General features: G+C 39.3%; 3 protein-coding genes across 4 annotated transcripts; all 3 read right to left on the bottom strand.

The window, feature by feature from the left end:
* Positions 1-782: 782 nt before the first annotated feature.
* Positions 783-5,194, bottom strand: LOC103475930 (actin-related protein 2). 2 transcript variants are annotated; one of them, XM_008427914.2, is made up of 10 exons: positions 5,009-5,025; positions 4,869-4,920; positions 4,089-4,199; positions 3,308-3,466; positions 3,095-3,224; positions 2,833-2,969; positions 2,602-2,751; positions 1,609-1,754; positions 1,395-1,527; positions 783-1,175 (listed from the first exon to the last, which is right to left on the bottom strand). In XM_008427914.2, exons 3-10 carry the CDS (start codon positions 4,143-4,145, stop codon positions 1,005-1,007), a joined length of 1,083 nt encoding a protein of 360 aa, XP_008426136.1. In that variant the 5' UTR covers positions 4,146-4,199; positions 4,869-4,920; positions 5,009-5,025; the 3' UTR covers positions 783-1,004. The 2 variants fall into 2 exon arrangements, with proteins under 2 accessions (XP_008426136.1, XP_008426135.1); XM_008427913.2 differs by lacking the exon at positions 4,869-4,920 and having other exon boundaries at positions 5,009-5,194.
* A 1,800-nt stretch (positions 5,195-6,994) lies between these two features.
* On the bottom strand, positions 6,995-10,925 carry six7 (SIX homeobox 7). The gene is made up of 3 exons (XM_008427915.2): positions 10,238-10,925; positions 8,796-8,959; positions 6,995-8,660 (listed from the first exon to the last, which is right to left on the bottom strand). Exons 1-3 carry the CDS (start codon positions 10,643-10,645, stop codon positions 8,450-8,452), a joined length of 783 nt encoding a protein of 260 aa, XP_008426137.1. The 5' UTR covers positions 10,646-10,925; the 3' UTR covers positions 6,995-8,449.
* A 10,857-nt stretch (positions 10,926-21,782) lies between these two features.
* Positions 21,783-26,816, bottom strand: b4gat1 (beta-1,4-glucuronyltransferase 1). Its single transcript, XM_008427917.1, has 2 exons — positions 25,392-26,816; positions 21,783-24,197 (listed from the first exon to the last, which is right to left on the bottom strand). Exons 1-2 carry the CDS (start codon positions 26,493-26,495, stop codon positions 24,006-24,008), a joined length of 1,296 nt encoding a protein of 431 aa, XP_008426139.1. The 5' UTR covers positions 26,496-26,816; the 3' UTR covers positions 21,783-24,005.
* Between the last annotated feature and the right edge of the window lie 178 nt (positions 26,817-26,994).

Genomic DNA, 26,994 nt, shown 5'->3' on the forward strand with positions numbered 1-26,994 from the left:
GCTGAAGCGACAAAACAAATGCCTGTATGCAGATGTTTTGAAGGGGAAAAAAGCTCAAATTAACTCATATCTACTTTAATACTTTAGTTTCTTTTCCAAATTATTCATCTTGGATTTCTCTTTGGCAAACAAAGTTAGCTTAATCACTGCTAACATCTTAGAAATGTTTGGCTCATAAATATTTATTTATTTTAGTCATTTTTGTCATCTTCTCTTATGGCATCCACTTTATGTGTTTTTTCCAAAGTGTTTGCAAAGAACAAGTCAAAATGTCCATCCATCCATTTTCTTTACACCCTTGTCCTTTAGTGGGGTCGGGAGGGATGCTGGTGCCTATCTCCTGCTAACGTTCCGGGCGAGAGGCGGGGTCACCCTGAACAGGTCGCCAATCTGTCACAGGGCAACACAGAGACACACAGGACATACAACCATGCACACACACACTCACACCTAAGGAGAATTTAGAGGGACCTCACTTAACCTGACAGTCATGTTTTTGGACTGTGGGAGGAAACCGGAGAAAACCCACGCATGCACAGGGAGAACATGCAAACTCCATGCAGAAAGACCGGGGCCGGGAATCGAACCCAGAACCTTGCTGTAAGGCAACAGCTCTGTGCAGCCCAAGTCAAAATGTGTGATTCACAATTCCATATGAATTTATATTTATATTTTTATCCTCTATAGGAAGATATCTGTTTTTATATTTAACTTTTTGTCTGTACATTTATAAATAGGCCAAAAGAAATGGGGGACCAATAAATATAGATGATACTGTGTAAACCAAGAAAACAAAAATGTCTGGTTTAGTAATAAAACTTACAAAATCCACTTGATTGCTTGCTTTACAGCGTTTATGGTAACAGAAGCATTAGAATAAAACTCATTGTTTTTATGAACAGAGAACAGGAAAAGGCAATAATTTGGCAATCTTTTTGATGAAATAACAAAATTAGCATTAGTTCAAACGTTGGTTTCTCTCTATCTTTTCTGTTGTGATTGTTTCATCGGATTCCTCCCCCCAGCTTTTGCAGCACGCCCAGGCCCTTCTCCCTGTACTCCTCCAGGCTGAGCCAGAAGGAGTCCTTGTCTTTCATGATGTTGGCCAGCACAGCTCCGCCCAGGAACACCATGTCCTTGCGCCTGGGCGGGTCCTCGATCCGGATCTTGAATTTCTGCAGAGGGGCAAAGTAAAGTGAAGATAGGTATGGGTCAGGGTAAGGGCATGAAAACACAGGGTGTCTGTTTTTTTTAAGTATTCTTGATCGTGATGTATCCGCAAAATGAAAATGAGTATTGACTACCAGTACCATTGGATACTTGTTATATTATTCAAGAACCAACACAGATGTTCACCAGTTTTCTGCAGCCATTAATATCCTTCAGATTCTTACTGATAGCTTCTGGGTGTCTCCATCAAGCACCCTCTCCAGATAGAGTTGCTTGATCTCTCTTTCCAGCCTGGAGGGAAGGCCCGGATACATGGTGGTCCCTCCTGACAGGACAATGTGCTTGTAGAAGTCAGCCCTGCCCAGCAAAGCACAGTGAAAATGTGTCTGTATCAGTTCTTTGGTTTGTCAAAGACAGCTGTGGAGGGGAGACTCAGACCTTAGGTCAATGTCTGCAGCCTGGATGGTGTTGAAGAGCAGCTCAGCCACGCCGGCTCCTTCCACGTTGATGAGGTGAGGTTGGAAAAGAGCTTCTGGAGCCCCAAATCGCTCTCCGCCGACATTTATCTGCCGGCCGTCTGGGAGCTGCAGCAGACACGCGGACCAATAAAACTTAAACAGCCAGGAAACATTCAGGGTTTTACCCAGAGCATTATAAGCCTGGCGGGCCACCAGGCTTTGCTTGCACCCCCACCAGACTAAAACGGAATGCTTATTTATTATAAGTTTTTTTTACACACCATTTACAGTGATAGCACAGTCTCTTTGGTGAAATGGATGGAAGCACAGTAGTAACACAGTGTTGTCAGTATGTGAACATGTAGGGAGGCTGAGGTGTCAGATGTCTTTTTGTAACCACTGCCTGTCTTTACCAGCCAGCATGCTAACAACTTCAGTGAATAAAGTGAAATGCCTTGGATAGAGGATCAAAAAATGTCTGGCCACATTAATTACATCCATCCATCCATTTTCTTACACCCTTGTCCCTCAGTGGGATCAGGAGGGGTGCTGGTGCCTATCTCCAGCTAGCGTACCGGGCGAGAGGCGGGGTCTCCCTGGACAGGTCGCCAGTCTGTCGCAGGGCAACACAGAGACACAAAGGAGACACAGCCATGCACACACACACTCACCACATTAATTACAGTGAAATGCAAAAAATTTGTATGTATTTCAATTATTATTTGCCTTTTATTCTAAGACTTTATAGATGGTGTTTGTGTACTGTCCGTAATGTCTTCCAATACCACGTAGCTACATAGTGATATTTTCAAATGTCCTGTCAACTTTACATATTTTTAAACTCAGGCTGCTGATAGATTTCCATAGTACGCCTAACACTGGGTTTAGCAAGTTTTCTTGGGGAAACCCTAACTTTTATCAATTACCATAAAACCTGAAAGTATGTCTTCTTGGCTGTTGCTTCTTAACGTACCATATAGGACTCTACCAGGAAGGTGGTCTCCAGAGCCAGGCGCTGCTCTTGTTCAATGTTATATCCAACGTAGCAGAGCTTCTCCTTCAACATCCGCACCGTCTCAAAGTCAGCCGTGTGATTGAAGACATAGCCACGCAGCAGCAAGAGCTGAAGGAAGGATAAAACATCACTTGTAAAGGGAAAACTAATGGTACTGTAGAGAGAATTGCATTTTTCTGATTGTCTCACTTTAATGAGGTAGCGCGTGATGTCTCGTCCTGCAATGTCCAACCTGCGTGTGAGATGGGGTAGGGAGTAGCCCTCGTAAACCGGACAAATGTGAGTGACGCCGTCTCCCGAGTCTATAACCACCCCGGTAAGCAAACCTGAACAAACACAATATGTCAAATCTTGAAAATCTGTCAAATGGTAGATGAGTCAAAACATTAAGTATTCAGGTGATATTAATTTATAATGCGGCCTTAGAAGCGGGAACCTGATGTCAACATACCCTGGGCGTAGAGTGTGAGCACAGCCTGAATCGCCACGTAGATCCCACGAAACTGGTACTTTTCAAACATGACCTCAGCGATTTTCTCTCGGTTCTTGGTGGGATTCATGGGTGGCTCAGTCAGCAGGATCTTCAAAACAACAAATAACGTTAACCATGCTCGAAGATGTCCAGTGAAAACCATAACCAGCCCTCTGTGCGTGGTCATCACACCTTGCATTCTGATGGACTGATGTTGAGACGCTCTGGACCGAAGGTGTAGTCCCACAGGTGCAGCATGTCTTCCCAGGATCGCACCATGCCATTCTCCATGGGGTAGGACACCTCCAGCATGGAGCGGCACTCACTGGCTTCATCCCCAACCATCAGGTCCTGGTGACAGAGGTCAGAGATCATGACAGTAAGACTCGAAATGTCTTTTGTCTAATGTAAAGGGATGACTGTATTCCTTGCAAAACATGCAAAAGTTTCATTTTCTTTCCATTTTTTTTACTGATATATTAAGAGATAAGATCATTTAAAAAGATATTTTTCTTAATATAGATTCCAATTTTTCTATAGTGAGCAATTTCACATCCACAGAATATAATTTAATGTGTAAAACTAGAAGACACGTCAAAGAAACACGTAATCTGCCCTTCAGTTTGATCTATTTACCTCCTTTGCTGTCCCGACAGGATCAGGATGCTTAAAGGCTTTAATGATTTGCACAGTCACAGGTTACCTTAGTGTATAAAATGAACTGTGTGCGTTGTTGCAACCATCAAGTACTTCAGAGCTGGATTAGCAAAGGGTCAGGAACTTGATTCAATTAAATGAGTGCCTCTTTATTTATGTGTAATTATGTAAAAATGTATTTTTATTTATTACATTTTGTCACATTATGTTCATAGTTATTTAGGGTTTTCAGAGTAAAGGGGATTAAATATGAAAAAGCTTTTTTTTTTATTTTTTACGTTATGTCATCTTCTTATTTTTATTTAATTAAGCTCACCTTGATCTCAATGTTGCCCACTTTGGTGTTTGACCGTATGATTGGCCGTCCCACCATGGCTGGGAAAATGTGCTTGGGGAAGTTGGACCCAGCAAAGCCACACTTGACAAACTGTACGGGGGAAGTGGAAAAAGAAACATGAAGTACATTTTGGGTGTGTGTGCAAATAAAGCTCACATCAACTGAAACTCAGACTTTGTGCTGCGAGTATACAGAACTCAGATTAACAGATTTTTTAAATCACACAATTGGAAAAGTATCTCCATGAAGGCATTTAAATAAATAATAATAATAATAATGTTTAAATGCTATGAAATCAACCACACAGTCTATCAAGATGAAACTTCTCACTTTACTGTCTCAACATGTCTGCTCGGTCAAACACACATTCCTTAGCCTGAAGCAACGCAACACATTCCTATTAAAAAAAACAACAAACACCAAAATAAAATCAATAAATAAGAAAGAAATGTAGGTCAACAGGTTGGTATGAATTTTATTTGCCAGTATTCTTAGAAATAAACACGTAAATTCTATAATGTTATATCAGGGCGCCTCTTTGAACATCTTAACACCTCATACTTCTCCCTGCTTTTCATCCAATTGCATGCTCCCTTCAAACCACCACAACCATTTATGGATGTTTGTAAAAGCAGGAGTGACAAGTCCAGACTCGTGCAACGCGGCTGCAGTATGCGCCGAGTTACACACCCTGCAGGATTTCTGCATCTGTTTGACTGGAAACCCAGAAATCAAAACGCTGTTAGAGATGCAGCACACCTGATTTGGATGACAGTATCACCAACGTTGGGATGACTTGAAAAGATGAAGGCTATATATAACATCAAGCCAAAAAAGAAAGAAACAATCTGTGATGTTATGATGAATACTGGGTGAAAGAGTTTGAAGCACTTACTCACCCCTGTCCCATTGTCACAAACCACCACCTTCCTCCCTTGGCTGTCCATGCCTTCGCTAACAGTTCAAGATACTCCCACCTGTCCGACGAGAGCCTGATTAAGCTTAATAGTGAAGGTAAACATGCATGAGTTGAGCTGGGATCACAACTGACAGGTAGGCAGAAGTCTGCTATTGAAGCGTGGGTGGGGTTACACAATGTAAAAACACCCGTTTTATGGCGAAGGAGGATGGGGAGGGGTGGAGTTTTTAATTTTTTTATTGAAGCAGGAAAGGTTTTGTCTCGTTCATGAAAGAAGAACTTCCACAAATGACCTTTTGGATCAGTTCAGCATTTTGTGGTGCACTCTGCAGACTCTGCATAGATTATTATTTATCATTTATGCAGGTTTGTTGATCCTGGACAACTTTGATATTGAATCTGAACATAAGCTACAATAGTTGGCTTTTCAACCTTCTGTTATTACCTCTACAGTAAATCAGCATGTAGCCATTGGAATTGTTGACACTTTATCAGTCCAATTTTGACTGAAGTCATTTTGACTGAAGTCAATCAGAAAATGTTAAAACCTTTATTCAGGAAAGACAGATGCGACCTGAAAACAGTCTGATCATAGCTGAAAATTTTTTAAAAATGAATTGTGAAAGAAAAGTCTCATCTTTGCAGTACTAATTTATCTGCTGTTTTGGGACAATGACAATGATGGAACTAAATAATATAATAATATTTGACCCAGAATTAAACTTCTAGTTTATCATGAAATCCAGAGGAGATGCAACAAAATATAAATCAATACATGAGTTAAATAATTGGCTTTTATCATTATTTCATTGTTATTTATTAAATATATTTTGACAGTGTACTTTACACATCTGTTTACACATTTAGAGGTAAAAATGTGTAAACATGCTCGTCCACATGCCAAACGATACAAGAGCTGAGATGAACACTAATAAGGTTATTATACAGCCCTCTGGCGGTGAGATGTAGTAATGCGTCTTTTTAAGGCTAAAAATTGCAGCTTTGCAATTAAACTTTGTAGTAATGGCGGATTTGTGAAGTTACCGTACTGATCCTCCAAACAAACAGCTCGTTTTCAACTTCATGGTAACAAATTCAACACCGCATTTTATTAATTATTAATTATTTATTGTTAAGTTTGGTAAGCGTGTTTTTTCCAAAATAGTAACTGTTTTTTCGTCTTTTGGCCGTAGTGTTCCTGGGAAGGAAACCGGGCGCCATCTTTGGGACTGCTGCAGTTTCAAAAGAATCAGAAATGTTGCTAAAATGGAATAAAAATGTCGTCAGAAACAGGTAAGAACTTTTTTCGTCAGCTGTTCGATGAAGTTGTAATGGTCATAAAAACATGTTCTTACAAAATAGCTTAAAGCTGCTATTTTGTGTTATTAACAGCAACTACAACAACAGTATCGCTTTTTATATTTACACGTGGTGTCTCAAAGCTTAAGCTAAGTTGCTTTTGTTACGCTTTATATTTTTTGCCTTATACAAATTTATTGGAAATTATTTTACTTTTATTGAAACAATTCTTAATATAGTCATTTAAGATTTGCAAAACAAATGTGCATTCAAATTATTTTGAATTCTGATTCAAATTCAGTTCAGTTCAAAAATACTTTATTGATTCCAAAGAGAAATTAATGTTATTGAACAATACCAATATTTAGTTGAAATAACAAAAAACAAATTTCAAAATCAGATTCAATTAACATTTTTTATATCATGCCAGTTTAATTTTTTTGATTTACTATAGTTATGCTGTCAAAAACATTACCACAGATTTTATAAGCAAAGTTAAAACTTTTAAGAGTTGTATGTCAAAGAAAGGTTTTTATATTTAAAAAAAAGCAATTTGTGATTATTTACATTAAAAACTTACTAAAAACATAAGAGTTGTGACTTAAATTCACAAAAAATATTAAAAAACTTGCTTGGAACTTTTTGTGTACAAAAACTCATGACCATGTTGAATAAAAATAGTTTTACTTATTCGCACAAAACATTTAGAAAATACACATTTTCACTGAATTACAGAAACGTTGTGAGAAATGATGGTTGTAAGAAAATTATGTCAGACAGCATCTCTGCGAGAGTGTTAATGAAGACACATTTGATTAGCTTTTACTGTTCTGAAATGCATTAGGCACACGGAGCTAGGAACCAGTGAGTGTAGCCCAAACTTTGAACTCGAAGAAGCTTGGAAACCTCTGACAGCATCTTCCGTTGAGGGACAGCAGGAAAGGTGAACAGGTAAAATGGCTGTAGTTGAAATAGTTTGTGCTCTAGCAGGCGTGTTGTAGTCACAGACGGTTTGCATAGACTCACAACCTGTGTTATAGGAATGCCCTTAGCTCCATTTAAGGCAGTGAAAAGAGTCAAAGTAGTTCGTAATGACAATGCACATTTTAACCAGTGCAGTAGAAGACAATAAGACGCACATAAACATTAGTGTACCACTGACAATATATGGTTTTACACTACTTTAAATCTGTAAGGGCACATAAGTATTAATTCATTAGTGTCCATGGTGACATATTCACATACAGCTATCGCCTACACAAGGCATTGTTCTTATAGTGTTTTCACAGTTTCCACACAAATGCATGTAGCTTCCCTTTAAACTATTACAAGATCATTTATATTTACAGATTTATTTGAAACTGTAAAAAAAAAAAAACACGACGGTACTAATATTCACATGAGCTAACGGATATTAGGATTAGCTCTAAAATCTGAAGACTTAAACGTACTGTCAGCCAGTAGTTGTTTATCATTCTACACATCAACAACAACCAAGCTTATGGGTTTCATTGAGCTCCAGGTTCAGTTTGCCGCTTTGCCAGCTTACAATTTCAGAAAACATGATTTCAACCATTGCTTATCTTAATTTATCATCTAAATGGGTATTCATTTTAAAAAATTTAAAATTGATACTTTGTTCTCAATGCCATTTGGTCTTTTTGACTCTTACAAAAGCAGCTGAATTATCACCTCGCCTCAAACCAAAATAAATGTGAACAAACGTCTGCTGGTAAGTAATATAGACAGTGTCACATAACCACATTTCCATATATTCGCCTGCAAGTAAATTGTAGTACATTTCTTTTAATCATTTCGTCCCTGGGACCAGTATAAATGAATTCCATCGGCACGAAGCGTCCCGTGGCAGACGCCTTGTTTTCCTGCCAGAAAAAGACCAAAACTGAAAAAGTACAACATAGCAAAGGGGCGAAATGACCAGCACTCTTCTCAGGGCTGTTTTTAAGTGCATAATTTCTTGAACAAAGTCTGTTCAGAGGCAGAAGTTCCCCCGCTGCTTTTCTTTTCCGATTAAGCAGCTGTAGCATGTCCTCCGCCTCACTGTCTATAATGTTGCGTTTTTGCACCCGTGTAAAAAGGAGAAAAAAAAAATCGAATCATCTCAAGACTCAAACTCGCCGTCGCTGCTGACGGAGATCTCTGGTGTAGACGCCCCCGTCCCTCTGCGCTCAGTCTCTGTACTGCAATCGCTTGCCTCTGGGCTGCCGAGGTGGCGAGGGGAAGTAGGCAGCAGGTGGGGGTGGGGGTGCCGCTCTTGCAGGGCGCCGTCAGGGGAGCCCTCCGACTGCAGGACAGACGGATCCTGTTGAAGCCTGAGGTGGGGGACAGAAATTAGTTAAAGTACCTCTCCTCATTTTAAATGAAAATGCCCACCTCCCCCCACAAAATTCAGTATTTAGGAAAATTCCACTCTAGCATCCTTCTCTTTAAATGATGTGGGAACCTGCCTGTTTTTTGCCGATGCGGCGCGGTCTCTTTGGCGGCGGTTCTTGAACCAGTTACCGACTTGTGTAGGCGTGAGACCCGTGGCCTGGGCCAGGTGGCGTTTCCTGGACGGGTTGGGGTAGGGATCTTGGAGATACCACTCTCTCAACAAGCTCCGAGTCCGTTCCTGGAGAAAAATGGGAGATATTTCATCTTCAATTCCTACGTTTTAGTCTTTAATGAAACTGGCTTGTCCCTCTTGTAGTATGCGGTCGTTGAACAGATTAGACTGGATTTATAAACAGATAAACACCGTTTACAGTTGATGTATACATGACCATGTATTTCTACTAAATTGGATTATGCTAAGGGGCTTAGTAAGATGACAGACTGGTCATCCCCACAGAGGGTTGGAATTAAAGATTATACGATTATGAGCAATACTTCCACTGGCCACAAGAGGGAGCTCACGCACACAAATATGGAGGTAAAGTTCACGCTCTCTTTTTCCTCTAACATGCTGTTGAAGCAATTTATATTCATCTGATATTTTTTATAATAAGCATAAAATATACCCAAATGCTTTAGTAGTTTAAAAGAGTATTTTAATATTATATTATATCTAGAATTATTGAGAATATTTTAGGAAATGTGAAAAATATTCTAATGGCAGTAAATGTTTTAAGAAGACATTTTGTACATAAGAATACTATACGTGATCAAAACTGCGATCTTAAAAGTTGAATTATGGGATAAAGATGAATGAGATTTATTTAGTTTTCCAACATATTAAAATAAATTCCACTATATAATTTTTTTTCATATGTCAAAGACAAATTTAATGCACAAAAAGCAATGATAAAAGGTTGGCTTCTCAGTTAATCTGACGTTATATAAAGTACTTTAAAATATGAAGATGTTAAAGTAACTTTCGTTTTTCTGCCACACAAAATAACCACAGCCATTGCAAGAAGGTGAAATCATTGCTAGTAAGTCAAACAAACAGTTAAAATGACCACAGAAACAGCTAAAATATATATATTTCTCTGTTTGTTAGTATTGCTTTTATTTGTTGTAACATCTATAACATAGTTACTATTTTACCATTTTGATTCTGGATATTTAGCAGTATTTCCAAGAAGGATTTACAAGACCTCACAGTTAATGGCTGATTTGCAACCCCAGCTTAGAGAGCCACTAAAATGGAGGATACTTGTGCAACAGTCTGGAGTCGTTTAGACGTGCAGGCCGAAGAATGAGGATGACCATCTTAAGGCTCAAAGTCAAGCCTGTTTGATCTCAAAGTCAGTGAAAAAATTATCTTGACTGGTGTCCAAGAAAAACTTTGTTTTTAAAATATCTGCTTAATGTTTGTGCTCTCTACCTGCCCATTGTTTTCTTCTAATGATGAGTTGAACATCTTTATCATAAGTATAAAATACACGTTTACAACGTAGGTTCCTACCTTAAAACAGTGCGTCTTTTGCTCACCATCCCAAATGGTGCGGGGCAGCGGAAACTTCTTTCTGATCCGATACTTCTCCACCGGGCCCAGCGGCCGCCCCCTCAGCCTTTCCGCCTCTCTGTAGTGCGCATCCAGCCAGAGGTCTTGCAGCTTGGCATGCGACTCGCGGGTAAACCTGTGGCTCTGGAGGATCTGGTAAAGCGCCTCGAAGTTCCCGGTGTGGAAGGCGACCAGCGCTCTCGCTCGCATCACAGACTCGTGCCGGTTGAGCGCCTCCCCCGCAGAGCCGGGCACGGCGGCAGGCAGCGACCAGAGGAACCGACCCAGGCGCTCGATATCCCCGGTCTCCTCCAGGTTCTCGCACACCCGGGCGACCTGGTCGGGCGTGAACATCGGCAGTGGGAACATCTCACCTCGTCGCTTCACGGTAGCTCGGCTGAGATATGTTCACAACCCACATGGGACGGTATATCGGTGTGTTGAAGCTCCTTCGACCTGTTGGAAAGGTTTCTCCGCAACTTCAGCAGCCTCTCCTGGTATTTAGGTGTGAGTACTTCAGGGAAAACGCTGTTGGCTCCACCATTACAGGCAAGAGCAGAGACAAATGAAGAAAGAGGACAAGCAGTTGCTAGTATTTATAGCTAGATACAATTAGCATCTCTGTGGTTGTTTTGAGAAGGATTATACGTCCTGGCCATTAGCCTCTTAGTGGGGGGTAGTGTGTACAGAGGTGCCTGGCTGATCAGCTTGTTTGGCTTAGCCTGAGGATACACTGACTGCCAGGATGACTGCAGTGAGCAAACAAGTGAGGAAAGATTATTTAAAAGGTCTGATCTTTAGGAGATAGACGTCCATCTCAGGAGCAGATGATGGAGAGAAGAAAATGTGTGAAGATAAAGGAAAAAACACTAAAAAGAACAAGAGGCAGAAAGTTTAGAGGCAGCTGATTTCTTAGAAAATTGAGAACTTAAAAGAATCCTCTTAAATAATATTTTGCATAATTGACTAAGTATGTTTTCTTGACATTTGCCCAAGAGTAAATGTTGGGATATAAAGCCCCCCACCCCCGCCAGCTAATACCCATGTAATTAAAGCAGACATGGGTTACAGATAGGCTATCCCCGGTGACCTCTCATCACACCAGTTCAAACTGGGATTGCGCTGGACGTCCATACAGAGCAAGTCAGGACACCATGTTATTAATCTGCAAACTGGTTCTGTCCTTCTTATCTCAGTAGCTCATTAATCAGTCTAAGGACAATTTTCCTATTAATCAGACAACAGATCCTGTAAGCATCTGTTGGCTAATGTGCAAACATGTTACACTTCATTTACCCAAAGTAGCCTAAAGGGAAACAAATGTGCTCCCAACAATATCACTGTGGAGGTGACATTTATTTTTGCAACAGGCAACCCTGAAGCCAGATATAGATTATTTCCAGAGTGATTAAGGATTCCAGCAAAGGTTGCAGTCAGGTGAAGGTTTGGCTGGTTTAAAACTAAGTAAGAAAAAAAAAAATCCCCGTTGTAGAAATCTGTTGAGAATTGAGGTATTATGAGGCTGGTAGACAATAGGAATAGATCAATAAGCAACTGAAACCCAGGCTTGTTTTCACATTGTACATTAACTACTTCAAGTTGTCACAGAAATTATTTTTAATTTAAATGGGAACTTTTTATGAAATCCTATGTTAAAGCAATACATGCATATAAAATAAACTGCTTAGGGAATAGCTGCATTTCCATTAACCATGAAATTACTCAAAAATAAATACGTTATTTATGTCAATTTAGAAAAATTTTAAATTTTTCGGTAAAATATTTTAGGACAAGGGGATTTTTTTTCGGTGGTAATAAAATAAGTGCATTTTGCAAAACTGCAACAGAGACACTTTCTTTGCATCACACAAGTCACGTCATCAACAACCAGATGTTAATACTGGCGGAAAAGACAAAGAAATCAACAGGAAGTGGTAGGAGGATGATGCGGCGGCAAGTTTTTTTTTTTTATGACTTATCGCGTGAACAAACTCATTCATGTGGGATTTTAATTGCATTTCTTACTCAATAGAAACATAGCAATTGTGAAATTGTGGGGTTTTTTTTACATTAGTCGAATATCGAAAAAGTTTGAAATGGAAGTGCATTTTTCAAGCGATCCAAAAATAAAAAATTAATGTTTTTCTTGTGAAATTCCAAAGATAGTTTTTATGTTCACGCTGTAATGCATCAAGTGTAAAGCTTGATGCAGATGGGGTTATGGTGACTCGGATTCAGAAACTTGGCTCATTTCGTTAGAAAGAACTCTTTACTGTTTCTGCAAAACATGACATTTTGAACAATTTCTTCCTCCTATATAAAAAATGATCCTGCTACTGAAGAAGAGACCAAGAGCTTTGTTATTGTTTTATAAATGCAGTTGATTGTGTTGATGACAAATTATAATCAGAGTTTCTGAAAGAAACATTTTCTTTCCAGACAAAAAGTGAGCAGGAATCGATTGAGATTTTTACTAGGCGTAAAAGTGAGAAAACAAAATATTGGAAGATGGATGAAACCATTTTCTAAATTTAATAAAGTGAAAAGACAGAACAAATTGAAAGAATGAATAACAAAACTTTGTGAAACATCAGAAATCAGTTATTTTACAGACGCCTCGCTGCATTTCAAGTGGGAGGCATAAAAACCTGCAAGGTTATTGTACAAACAGTTGGGAGTCAATTGATGTCTGTTGGATCCTAAGTCTAGATTAAATTCACCAGTGGAGCGGTGGTTTAACAAAACGAAGGGGACAAGCTGTGTCGCATGTGTGTGTGTCAGTAACACTGTTTGGCACAGAAGAGGAGAAATGAGCTCAGTGAAGATCATGCTGCCGTTTAATCTAACTCCTCCAAGTTTTAGACACTTTGCACCTCCACCGCCACGCAGACTCGCATAGACAAACATTTACCTTCATTAGAAGGAGTCCACCCCCCACTGCCCCACCTCCCAATCTGTTTAACATTTTTAAGAGCAGACTGAGTCAAAATCTGCTTAAGCACACCCAAGCTGTTAGAATAAGACAAATAATAAGATGGTTGATGAACAGATGATGTGTTTGTAGAAGGCAGGGGGGCAAAGGGTGAGACGAAAATCTTGATTATACTTTTATTAAATTAGATGGCAAATATACACCACATATGAAGCTGTTCTGATTTTCAGCATAAACTATTTTTTCACAATGTGGACACGATGAATACTTCCAACCTGATTACATCATTGGTTTTTTATGTGTTCCTGTGTATGTTTTGATGTTGACTGTTTACAATATGCATTACACTGTGATATAGTTAAAATGGCACCAAACTCCAAGTTTTGTCATTCATAACCTGTAACTTTGCAAATAATCCAGTTTTCAATTAAATATTCATGCATCTTGTAACTAGTGACATTTTACTTTTTCCCCATATCTTTTGTTGTGCCTTTAAAAGTTAAAAATATATATACTGTATATAATACTCACAGGCATGAAACATTAGTTTTCCACCACCAATGTATTTTTCTGGAAGCTTTTAGCCAAAACCTTTGCTTAGTATCACGTGGGAGTACAGATAATCTAACCCTCAGTTCTACTCTCTACAGCAGATTAACATTATTTGACAATAATTTTCTTTCTGAATATATAGAAATCCAGTTTAGTCTTAACTGGAGACTCCTCAGATTATTTATAGAAAAAAATCTAATCTTTTTGGCATGAGAAAAAAAACTTAGTTTTTCACATAACAACAAAATCAGCTAATTATACTTGAATGATTTGGATATATCCCTACTTGGCATATTATTCTCTCTTAAAAAAAGGGCACTTGTTGATTTTGTCAGCAGACAAAGCAGGGGTCATGCACTGTGGTGTGCTACGCAGGAACTGGGGGTATAAATCCACACAAAGCACAATTAACAAGCAATTGGGGAGGAGAAGTAATTAGTATTATCTGCTTATCATCGTTACCCCTATTTGAAGGAAAAGGGGTTACAAAACCCACAGTGACATTTACACACACACACGCGCGCACACACACACACACACACACACACATACTCTTAATTCCCTCATGGCTAATGTGTAAGAGCTAATTACAAGCTCATTTACAACTCAATGGGAGCATCCTCTCAGACAGGTCTATCCCCCTGCATCCTCCCCTCCCCTCGTCTCCACAATGTGGTTTGCTGTACCACTCAGGCCAGGAGGACTCAGAAAATGACTCCCAAGGTTAAAATGTGTGTTTCCAGAACAAAAGCCTGTTCCAACCAGGGAACTGTGTCCAGCACTGTTCCAATGTTTTTGGACTGTTTTACCAGAACAACAAGGTCCCACAGTAACACAAGGCCCCTGGTTTGGAGGTTTAGTTTTGTAAAGGGAGAGTCTTAATAAGCCCTTTGAATTTTAAACATTGTAATTCAGTCCTATCAGGTTAAAGTTGTTTGCCTAATATTTACTGTAACTTAAAACTTTAATATATTTTAGTTAAATTACATTTCTTTATTACTGTCTCTGACAAAAGAAAAAATATGTCTTAAATTCAAAGTAATATTTTAGGGATTTGAACAGTTTAATGTTTAATGAGGCACATTTTAAACAACCACAAACCCGGCGGATCAATAACAAAATCAGCTTATTTTGTGTTAATCTTTTGTGCCTAATGCCTCATAGGGACACTTTTGACTGGGTTTTGTTTAGTGAATCTTTATGAATGTTAAAAACTCCCTCTGACCTTCAAGTGATTATAATTTAGTTTCACAGTGTAAGCGCTGTGAAACTGTGCTGAGTTTATGGCTGGAAATGCTTCAGATTTATCAAGAGTTGGTGCTGGAGTTTATTCCTGAGTGAATGCTGGAAAACAGAGCTTAACTCTTTCTTTTTGCATTAAGTACAGCAAGCTTCTGTACATTTTATGTAATAAAGAAACATCCCTACAAATTAATATTCTACTCACTATGTATACAATGGCATTAATAAAAGGAAAACTGGCTGTATTAACTAATCAAAGTTCAGCTTCCTGTCTGTGGACTTTAAAGTCTGATATTTTCTCTAACGTTGAAGGAAAGAATCACTTCTCATAAATTCATTTACAATCTAATAAATAACTGAATACAATTCTCTGCAGCAGTTTTTGTTTTTCTTCATTTTGATTTCTGAAACAAAAGCCTTTGATATCAGAGCCGTGTTTGCGTCAGTGTTATAGTTCACCCTCCAGACGGTATCATGTTCACTGTTTGAAGGATCGGCTTAACCACAAGCTCACAGTTATCTGGCAAGCTCCAGTTTAAGCCTTTAAAAAATAGAACAGCAAATCACTGCCTGTTCAGGACCCGGTGTCTCCTGGTTTGTGGATCTGCTGCTTCCAAAGCTTACGAGTCTTTTTCTTATTTCAAAAACACAGAACAAACAGGAAAAATACCCACCAAGTTTACTTTTAATTAATAAAATCATTGGTAGTATTAAGGAAAATGTAGGTTTTTCCCAATCCTCAGCATCATCGCAGTAATCAACATCAGTGTTGTGATGTTTTCCATTTATTGTTCAGCCTGACTTCAGTAGAAAATCAGAGAGTGATGCCGTAATGGTGCAGATGTTTGCATCAACCTCTAACTCTCAGAAAAAATATATTTATTTCTGCTTGAATACACTGCAATGCAGGTTTTTTTGTGTTTTTAAAGAATCTTTAATGACAGTATGGATCATGTTCAGGCACTGATTCATCGAGAGCCACCTGAAAACAAGAGCTTTATTTTTTTTTTATATCTACAATCTATGAAGTGTTCTGTGACAAAAACATATTTTTATTAACATCATTGAAGATTTATTTAAGTAGTTTTCAGATTTACAAGTATCTATATCTTAATGTACTTGTGTTTTTTCATTCCTTACCTTTCATTTAAGCTAAATTTTATTTTAACAAGCAGAAAGTCTTGGTCTCAGAACTTCTACTAAATATTTATAAACCGTATTTATAAAAATTGTCATTACTACAGACATTTCTATTACACTGTTTATCAGGACAACTTGTTTAATATTCAGATAGTCTGTTGCTTTATCATCTGACAGGTGTTACTGGAACTGTTAAGAGATCCACGGGGATTTAATCTGGGTCTTATTTTTGCCTAATACCATAATGCTCATTAATTCCTGCTTTGGTGTCTTACATCCCCTGATCTCTGGATTTCCCAGTCCAGCTTCTCCAAACACTCCACTGAAACTCACACGGCCCCGAGGAGACGACCACTCAGCTGTTTTGTGCTTCTGTCTTTTAAAAGTTGAAGGAGGACAGAGTGGTAGAGATGCGCTCCAACACACCAACAACTATCGATGCTGAATTTAACTTTAAATTGTCTAACATTATAAAAAAAAATTTTAATGTGATATTTGGATTTAGTCACAGTTGTACAGTTAGAAGCTTCTCAGTGATTTTAACTTTTCATAGCGAATTATCCTAAGTGATCCTCCTAATGTTTTAAAATATGCAGTGCTGTGAAAAAGTACACATGAAACTATTCACCTCCTACTTTTGCTTTTCTGTGACACTTCAATGTTTCAGATCATCGATCTAATGTTAATGTCAAACCCGAATAAATCTAAAAAGCAGTTTTCAAATTAATAAAAATTCTTTAAAAAAGAATTGTGTGGAAAAACTAATTACCCCCTTGTGAAATGATGTGATTATATACCTTTATCTGGAAAGAATTTCACTGTCCCTATGCAAACTTGATTGCTGCTTAACCTGTACAACCAAGAAATCACTTAAACACTACTCACAACATAAAATAGGCTAAAAGCTCTCCGTACTCCAATCTAAATAAACTCAAGAACAAATTAGAACAGATGTAATTGACATGTATCAATGTAGGAATAGTAAGAAAATCATTTGTAAGACTTTCACTCTCTCCAGAACGACAGTCAGGACCAGTATCCACAAATGAAGAAAATGTGGAACGCTGGAGAATCGTTCAGGAGTGGACGGTCTCCAAATTTACTTGATTCACAATTCATCCTGTTAAATTCGTATTTCATGGTTCAGCAAGAAAGAGACTGGGCAAAACGGTTTCCATGGTAGAGACCAAAGCTAAAACCAGTCCTAACCAAAGCGTCGCAAAGGCATTTACCAAATTGACCAAAACAAACCTCGACGAGCACCAAAACTTTTGAGAATATTCTGTGGAAATAAAAGTCTCTGGAAGGTGTGTGTCTTCATATCTGGTGTACAACAAACAGCATTTCAGACAAACAACATCGTACCTACAGTTAAACGTGGTGGTGGTGTGATGATCTGGGATCAGGAATTGGACATCCTCTGAATGCTACAGTTCATTTCTACAAAGTTTCCTGTTCATAAAAACTATGGTTGTGATCCAAAGCTCACCAAGAAGTCCATAGGATGAACATTTTTGGAGTGGCCAGTTGAAATCCAAGTATTAAATCTGATTGAGAGGCTGCGGTGAGACTTTAAACAAGTCATTCATGCAAGAAAACCGTCCAGCTCAGCTAATTAACAATTCTTCTAATCAGAGTGAGCTAAAATTAGTCCATAGTGGTTTTAAAGTTGTTTCTGCCAAGAGTTTAACAGTAGAGTAAGTAGAGGATAATTGCTTTTTCACTCTGGACACTGTTGGGCTGAATAGCTTTAATCCCTTAAATAAATTATCATTTGAAAGCACTTTGATTATCTGAAACATTCAACATAGAAAAGCTAAAACAGAAGAAGTTTTTAAGAGTTACATAGTTTTTCACTGCTCTGTATTCCTGTCTTCAGCTTTCGACAGAGTTTTCTTGAGCCCAAGTGACCATTTCATAAAAACTGACGCCATACTCGCATAAGGTTTACAAACTTAGTGAAAACAAATACTATCACCCTCACTCGTGGCTTATATTGATTTTAAATCAAGTCGTATTGTGTGATCCTTTTGCGACAGCTCAACCCAAGTTTAATCTGTCATATAAATCCGAGCTAATCTCCTGTCTAACAACGGCTGCAAAGGCCCGCGTGCTGAAATCGACAGAGCTGCTCCTGCCAAGTTACTCTAATGCAAAAAAGTAACATTACAGGTATAAAAATAAGAATATAACATTTGTTTTGTTCTTTTTCTTGCAGCGGATGTAAAAAAAAAAAAAAAAAAACTGCGACTCCATTAGAGAAATGTTCGGCTTTCGCCCAGTTTTGTTTTGCAGACATGGTGACTCTGGTATCATGGCCGCCGTCGTCTGTTTGTGAAGAACTGCGATAACTTCAGTGGAAGCTGTAGCTCAGTGTGTGAGAGCATATGGTTACACTTTGCTTCAGCATGTGTCATCTGAACTTACACCTGTTGAAAGACATTGATACGGATAGAATCATGATGACTTTTATCGATCTCTCTGTTTTCATTGTGTGTGTGTCTGTAGCTCTGCTTCCTGCTGGGTTCCTGGGACAGCAGGGGTGGGAGGTGTTAGCTTGGTGAGAGGGATTACCTCGATCTGTTAGGCCTCCTTTTCTCTCCCCCAAGCAGTGTCATGTCTCATTACTTCTGTCCTCCAGGCCGGATAGTCTGGCTTTAGCTGGGATACATTTAAAATGCCAGCTAACCTGGCGCTCCAAGAACTCCAGGTTTAGAGCAGAGTGATATGTCTGTACTGTGCCTGAGAGGCTTTTATTCAGTAAGCGCACATGTAAACTTGTCCCAAAGCTGGCGTTGATGGCCGATAAGCCCTCATTTGTTTAAGTGAAATGGATCCCGGCATCTCGGAGAGAAGGGCAAGGCTAGCCTCACGTATTTGGCCTGCTATTCTGGTTCTCTTATTAATAAATAGTTGCATTTTTAGGAGAACAAATACGCACCCAAGTTGCATCTGATTGTGCATTTGTGAATAGAAAAAGAAATAATGAAGGCAAAGCAGGAAACGGGGGGAAGTACAACAGTATTTTCCAACAGTAAACTACACAGTTTTAATAAAATAAACAAAGACATCGAAATGTTGTGGGAGAGGCAACTGAAAATATTCATAGATTAGAAAGATAAAAAAAATTAAGAGTTATTCCATTTTTGACATTTCTTGAGTGTTACCTGCTTTCTACGTCAAGAAAAAAATTTTAATCCATTTTCTGCAAAAACAGCTGGATATTGACTTCTTATTAAAAAAACATATTTAGCAGGGATTAAGTAAGAATAAGGTGGAAATTTGAGCTCCTCATTACTTTGATGTTAAAATTACCAAAATTGTGGTTAATAAAACATGAGCATTTTGTGTTTGATACATTTTCTATTAAAAATAAAAGTTTAAGGTTTACTCTTCGTCATTTTTGAAAACGGATCGGAGTCGAAATGAAGCTAGCGCTCATCGGAGACGTCGCCAGCTAAATTTATTCAGTCAAAAAACATGAATTTATTTTTAAAATTGCTTTGTCTCCATTGATTGAATTTATTTTCCTAATTCCATTTTGTGGAATTTTATGGTCAATTTTAAATGATACTGGAAATTAGCTAGCAGACTCTTAAAGTTTCTACTCCAAAAGTTGTTTTTGTTTGTTCAACCTCCTAACACGTCATGTGGTGCATTGATGATCAGGAAGACTTTTTTTGTTCAGCCAGCCACTGGGAAGGTCATTTCTCTGGTTCTCTTAGTGTTTAAAATAAAAATAACTCATAAAGATGAGTTTTAATGATAACTAATTCTGAATTCACATTCTCAGATCTTCTTTTTTTTTCTTAACTTTTACGATATTTGTGACATTTATTACAAATACACAGCTCAGTTGTGGCAACACAAAGACTGTTTGTTAACAAGCTGTTCACTTTGTAGAAAAAAAAAGCTGTTTTTGTGAATCAAGTAGCGTAACAACTTCTATATCCTTCCAGTTAAGTGGCTGATGAACAGAAACCACAGACGTTAAGTGACATAGATGGCCTTTATTGTCTATTTTTGTAGTAACGATGCCCCGGTGCGAAAACTTTCACCTCGTTTTGGCCCAGAGGTTCATAGAACAAATTCTTTGGGTCACCAACTCTTTGTTTTCTCACCCGTCCAGTGAACCACACAGAGGAGCCTGGGTCTCTATGTTGCACGTTGGCTGACCTCTCGCTCTCATCCTTCCCCTCCTTTTCTCTTAAAAAATAAATAAATAAAAAAAGTACGCCCCCACCTCACCGCCTGCTCATCTCGCCCTCCAGCCGGTTCCCTCCCCCTCCCTCTGTCCAGAAGCTGCCAAGCTCCCCGAGCCTTAGTATGGCTAATCTAGGTGGCGGGAGGCCTCCCTCCTGCTAGCATACACAAGAGAGGGCAACCCTAATTGCTTATGTCACAAAGATCTCTGACCCAGATAAGCCTTCACTCCCCAAAGCTGCTGGGATAAACCCCACTTTACCTCACCAAACCTGCCTATCCTGATCCACCGCCCCCTCCCAACATTTCTGCACCTTCTGCCACATTATTAGCACCGTGAGCGGGGGCGGCAGGGACGAGACGAATGAACTACATTTACTGATAAAACCTGATCTCATACATGGAAAAGAAGTAACTGTAATACTTTTACACTTTCCAAGTGAAATGGCTTCTTGTACATTAGCTTCATTGAAATGGAAACTTAAGCTAGAGAACCGAAGGTAAGTCTTGAGGCGCATGAATATTCTCCCTTATTGTGTTAAGAGTAGCGCAGACTTCCCTTACAGACGGAGTAATAACCAATTTTAGAAGACGAGGGTGAAATAAATTAATCAGAAATTAAAACAACACAGGACTTTATAAGATTGACGATGATTAGATGTGCCCAGCAAAGTCGACCCAGAGCTGAGGCGCAGCGTTGCGTGCCTGTGGCTCTCGTGTGCCCGGGCTCATTATCCAACCCAGTAATGCAGGCTTAGCCACAAAACGCCACAGCGCCTCGGACTGTCGTCAAGTGCCGAATGTCACACGTGCTCTGCTTTACCAGCAGATGGCCCCGTCGCCGCTAGAGCAACACTGCACTCCATCAGGTCTTATTTGGTCACTGGAGGAGTGGAAACTTCAACTGCGTCTCCAGAAATAATTCAGTCCCTATCAAAGCCGGCCTTTACTGAGAACTTACTGGACTCTACTTTAAAACAGATCTCAATCACTAAGTAGGGCCTTTTAATTGGATGCTGGCCCTGCCTACTATGTAATCGTCCACCACCTGAAGCAGGGATGCCTTTAAACTTCAGTTCTAAGTCTAGTTACAGCACAGCATCAATGAACAGTAGCACCAGTTATCCTTGGGTGCGGTAACACTGCAAAGATCTCGTTCTTGTGTAACCCATGGCACCGTTTGAGTCTAAAAGCTGTATTATGTTTCTCTGAGTTAAAGTATTCCTTATCCTCGCCTTAGGTTCTTCCCCTCCTGTTTAAGTGATACTTCCAGAAACACCCTTGGCATTACTTGCCAATACAAATCCCTCTGGTGAAGTTAATTGATTGGATTTGTCCATTTCCAAGCGCTCAGAGGGCTTTCCGATGAGCGCGCCTGTCACGACGAACTCGACCTTGCATAACGGCTAAAACGGGAACGAATCAAACTTGTAGGAGTCAAGTTAACAAACGTTGTCCAAGAGGGATTTAATAGCAAGTCCAACACAAATCAGGCATTTTATCTGATAAAGAAAAGCAAGGAGAAAAAAAATACAGCATCATTTTTTTTAAATAAGTGAACAAATGAGAAAAATACAAAGATACTACATAACCACAGTAGATAATGATTTCATATAAATTTCCCCAACTGTAAATACCTGATAAATTATTTATTGGAGATGAAAAAAAAATCTAAATCTAACACAATTTCATGCTACAGTGTTCTTGCTTTGGGTTTTTAAAAAAAGGTTCAAACTACTTTTATTTTAGGATAAGATCACAATAAATATACCAAACTGCACTACAAGTAAGAAGGGGAAAAAAATCCCTTCAGAAATAAGTATTACAGAACATATTTAACATCAGTAATCAAACAGCACCTTTATTTATCCATACACTAAAAATAAAGGTGTGTTTAATACAGTAGATCATAACAACACAATGATTGAGCCTGGTTCACACCTTGACGATGCATTATATTCACACACAATACATTTTCAAGGGTTAACGCGATAAATTAATAAATAAAACGATGTAAAAAGTTAACAGTTCGGTTTCCAGTCCTTGGTGTTGGAATACAGCAGTTTTAAAGTTTTTGTACAATGTCAGTGTTGTGTAAAGTTTCCAGTGTTAAAAGTCATTTCTATTCAAACTGTCACAAAGAGGTGTACCCGGTCGAGGTGTGGAGTAAATGATCATGCTTCAGAGCGCCAAACTTGTGCATATATTTACCGCTCTCACTAAATAAAACAGCTTAGAGTTTAGATGCAAGGACTACCGCCCTCTAGTGGCCAGAGAACAAGTTGATTGCTTGATCTGTTGATTTTTAATCAGGCCTGTGTGGATATTCTACATAGATACTAAAGCCATGTACAAGCGTTTCAAAAATTCTTATTTAAATAGGAAATATAGCTTTTTCTTCCTTGTTTTGCCCCACATCTTAGCCAAGACAAACGAAGACGTTAATGGTTTTCATTTTCAGTCTACAGGGGACACCACTACCTTCACTAGCAGATTGTATAAAAAATATTAATAATAATAGCTTGTTCAGTTTAGATGTAAGAATTTGTTCTGTTTTTGCTCATTTGTCACATGTAATAGTTTCAGAGTCTGAAACAAATTTTAATAGTAAAGAAAAAAGCTTGCCTTGGATTATAATCCTGCTACTTCATATTATCAGACAATTTATATTTAGTAAAACTGAGCCAAAAAGTTAATTCTCACTTTGTGCAGCTTGAATGGCAAACAAAATCATTATTTAAAACAGTATTTTGTATTTACTCAGGTTGTTGTTACCTGATGTTAAACCTTAATAATCATTTAAGTGTGACAACATTCAAAAGCAGATAAAAGCTGTAAGGGACAAATGTCTTTTCATAGCATTGCGTTGCTAAGCAACTGCCTGTAATGGCTATAAAAATATCAAAAGTTAAAAAATAAGAAAATAAAGGAAGGACTACAAATCTCCCGTCATACCGTCTCTGCTGTTTAAAATACTTTTAAGGAGATACTAAAGAAACACTTTTGGATAATTACTCTACAGCAGTCATAGAGTAGCCACAGGGCCACTTCTCCAGCTGCTGCAGCTGGCTGAAATTAGGTTACAACATAATTCTGCTCCTTACAAAACAAAGTTGGCTGTTTCAAAACATTTTATGAGATCATGTTATGGTTCTTTTAATTTTGGTGTCAATACTGGGACACTGTCACATTTTTATGACAGGCAATATTGTGAGAATTTCATACATATGCATGCCTCCTTATGGCTCTCACGTTTTGTGTTTAAAACTCTTCAGGCCAACGCTTCTAAAGTAGATATTTAACTAGAAATATCATTTCAAATGTGATTTAAGGCATTTTTTTTTCTACTTTTGTATGTGGATATCAACATAATGTATAAAGTAAGACCTCATATGTTTAGATTTTACCCAATAAAATTCAACCTGTATGAATTTTATTATGGTAATTCTGGTTGCATTTGAACCAGAATGCAATAAACTCAATTATTATTGACCCATTTTTTGAAATCCTATTATAAACTTCATGTGCAGTCTATTTTTTAGATAGACTTTAAATATTATATATAGGAAGTAGAACAAGCTGAACCCCAGCCCCCTCCCCCCCAAACATCTATGTCATAACTTTAAAAGTTGGCTTAGGACAGTCATCTTTTTTCCCCCCTCAGCATCGTCGGGTAGAGGACGGGTATTTGGTTTTCAGACCCTCTTTGAAGCTGCGAAACAAAACCCGGTTCTGTTTGTTCTCCTCCTCTTTTTTGGCGTGGAACTCCCCCTGGATCTTGAAGCCGCGGTGAACGACGAAGGCCGAGCTCAGCACAGAGAACCTGAATCCAGCCACATGCAGCTCGCACGCCTGGACAGCAAAACAAAAACATAAACACCGGAAGGCAGGTGTTGATGCGTGTTTCTGTAAAAACTACAGGTGCACCTTAAAAAAATTAGACTGTGCTCAAAAAATTTATTTATTTCAGTAATTCAGTTCAAAAAGTGAAACCCGTAAATGAAGCTTAGTTTCTAGTTTATACCTGTAATGTTCACTGCATGTTGCTCGGCTTCTGAGGACGCACCATAGCAACCTGGGCCTGCTTACCATGATCGGCTTCATGCTGCACTGCATTCATGTAGTAATTCATGCAAAAGGAGGTCCGAACAGGTGTTGAGCACATTTACTGTACATTACATGGACATGCCTTTTTGTCAGTCCGCCTTTTTGTAAGAAACATCCTTTTTATTGGCTTTGTGTTATTCTTACTTACTGAGAAAGTAGATTTGGGGGTTTTGTTAGCTTTAAAGTAATCAAAATGTACAGAAACACTAAATATGCCAGTAGAAATAATAATACACGAGTTTCACTTTTTTTAATTTAATTATCAAAATAAATTACCATTTTAATTATACTCCAAAATAGTAAGATGCACCTAAGGGTTTATACAACTTTCATTAAAAAAAAAAAAAAGTTTGTTTACACATTTGTTAAAACTGTCATTGTGTCCTGACAGTAAAATATGAAACAGATCTGTGAAAAAACAAACAAAAAATATATAAAATAAAAAATCCAGCTCCTCCACGAAATCCTCCGTTCCCAGTCAGAAACCACCAACCGGAGCCAGGAGGAAGGTGTTAGTGCTGTCAATCAACCTAGTGTATGCTGCTCCATGGGCTAATGGTGGAGAAACAATTACCCTTCTAGGAAAACTGTTCGTCCGCCGTCATTGGTGGTTATGCAAACTAGCATTAGCATTTATGGCAGGCTCTGCTAGCAAGGAGAAACTAGCATAGCAGAGAACAACAGGTAGAGCGTGAACAGCACTTACACCAGCGTTATTGACAGCGCCAAGACCCTCCTCCTGGCTCTGATTGGTTTCTGACCAAGCTGTGTATTTCTGTAGTTGGCACTGAAACCACTGGGAGACAGCAGAGGAGCATGATTTTTTTATACATTACCTGTCTTGTACTATTGTGTCACAACATAGTGACGGTTTTAACAAACTTGCAAAAACCTTTTTGTTTTAAAGTAAGGAACATTTGAAGTTCAGATTCTACCAACCTGGCTGATTCGATTGAAGCCATACTGCTTGAAGTTCTCGTCATATAAGGGGACAGTTCGAGGCCCGATGTAGAAGGGCTCCCAGGGGTCCACCCAGTTGAGTGTGTAAGCAACGTCCAGGGTGCCCGTCTCTCTAACGTGGCTGTTGACCCACTGGGAGTAGTTGGTGGGAGCCTGACAGCGTGGACACAACTCCTCATAAAACGGCCGGACTTCTCCCACCTGGTAAAGCTGTACCAACTCTGCCTTCGTCGAGGGAATCTTCCTGGCATGGCGGATCTCAAAAGCAGGGAGGACAAATACCTCGTCGGCTGCCGGTGCCCGCCTCAGGATCATGGCGAGGAACTGCTGGTGGAGGTCGGCGCTCGGCATCATGTCCATGTCAATGACCAGGATGTAGGAGGACTCTGTGCCACCTCGGGCGACGTTACGGAGAAGGTTGTTTGGGTATGAGATGTTTCCGCTCATGGCGTAGTTTTGGTATTTATCCCTGTGGGTTTCCAGTCTGGAGAACACAGAAGCGCAGTCTTCCAGGCCAGCAAAGTGTTCCCGGTCCTGTTCAGGGAAACTGGCCGTCTCTCCTGACAGGCAGACCAAGTGGAAGTCCACAAGGGCTTGGATTTGAGGGCAGAAGAAGCTGAGTGCATAAACCAGAGCCGTGGCAAATTTAACATCTTCCCCGTGTGCAAATATGGCCACAGAGAGAGGATTCTGCCATCTTTCCAGCAGAGATTCCAGGTGGTGCAGGTTGTTGATGGTGGTATGAGTGGCTAGAGTCAGGATGTCAGAGTTTGAGTGGGAACCTGGTTTCTGATTCGTTGTGAAATCACTCTTTATCAAGTTTTTGTATACTCTGTACTGCCCGCTGTTGTCAAAGATCCCACCACTGGACAGAGAGTACCTCAGCCGCTCCTTCCGCGTGTTTTTCTCGGGGTGCGCATTCTTCTTGGCCGCGGAGCCTCCAAAGAGCTCCGAGTAGCGGTAGCGCTGCTGCTTCCCGTGGAACCTTGACAGGAAGGACAGGTAAATGAGCTGCAGCAGCGCCACGATCAGAAGGGCACTCAGCACCACTTTGAACACGGAACATTTCTTGGAGAGATGCATTCCAGAGAAAACTGGATCCGACTAATCGCTATGAACAAAGCAGGTCCGAAAACACAGGAGCTGGTTCCGTCCAGGCGCTCCAGCTAGCGTTGACTACATCCCAGCCAGAGTGCTAACACCACAGCCTAACGGGGCTGTGTCGGGATGAACATTTCACCGGATGTTGTGTTGCATTAAAGAAACATCAAATAGGACTTTAATACTATTTAAAATAGTACAGAAAGTCAGTGAAAAGGTGCCAGATGCGGTGATCCATTAAATCACAACAAAGCACTGGTTGGCAGAGCGGCGGCTGCGACAACGGCGCATGTCGATGTGTAACTGCCGTAAAGTCGGCAGTAAAGGCGCAGCTGGGTTTAATGTTACAGTCCTTTTAAGCAGTGCAAACAGTCTACGCATTGACAAATAACGAAAGGGTTAATAATAATAATAATATAGGTAATATATAATCCCATAAAAAGAATAATTACAGGGAAAGTATTTTGTGACGCAAAAAATC

This window comes from Poecilia reticulata, linkage group LG14 (assembly GCF_000633615.1).
Source record: "Poecilia reticulata strain Guanapo linkage group LG14, Guppy_female_1.0+MT, whole genome shotgun sequence".
NCBI classification, from domain to species: Eukaryota; Metazoa; Chordata; class Actinopteri; order Cyprinodontiformes; family Poeciliidae; genus Poecilia; species Poecilia reticulata.

Excerpts from the sequence above, each read along its gene's own strand:
- LOC103475930 (XM_008427913.2), bottom strand. The coding sequence starts at position 5,056 with ATGGACAGCCAAGGGAGGAAGGTGGTGGTTTGTGACAATGGGACAGGG. Across the intron at positions 3,225-3,307 it reads TCAGTCCATCAGAATGCAAG|ATCCTGCTGACTGAGCCACC; the intron begins GTGTGATGACCA and ends GTTGTTTTGAAG. Across the intron at positions 1,176-1,394 it reads GAGACACCCAGAAGCTATCA|AAATTCAAGATCCGGATCGA; the intron begins GTAAGAATCTGA and ends GCCCCTCTGCAG.
- six7 (XM_008427915.2), bottom strand. The coding sequence starts at position 10,645 with ATGTTCCCACTGCCGATGTTCACGCCCGACCAGGTCGCCCGGGTGTGC. Across the intron at positions 8,960-10,237 it reads AAAAGACGCACTGTTTTAAG|GAACGGACTCGGAGCTTGTT; the intron begins GTAGGAACCTAC and ends ATTTTTCTCCAG. Across the intron at positions 8,661-8,795 it reads GCCGCATCGGCAAAAAACAG|GCTTCAACAGGATCCGTCTG; the intron begins GCAGGTTCCCAC and ends CCCCCACCTCAG.
- b4gat1 (XM_008427917.1), bottom strand. The coding sequence starts at position 26,495 with ATGCATCTCTCCAAGAAATGTTCCGTGTTCAAAGTGGTGCTGAGTGCC. Across the intron at positions 24,198-25,391 it reads GCTTCAATCGAATCAGCCAG|GCGTGCGAGCTGCATGTGGC; the intron begins GTTGGTAGAATC and ends TTTGCTGTCCAG.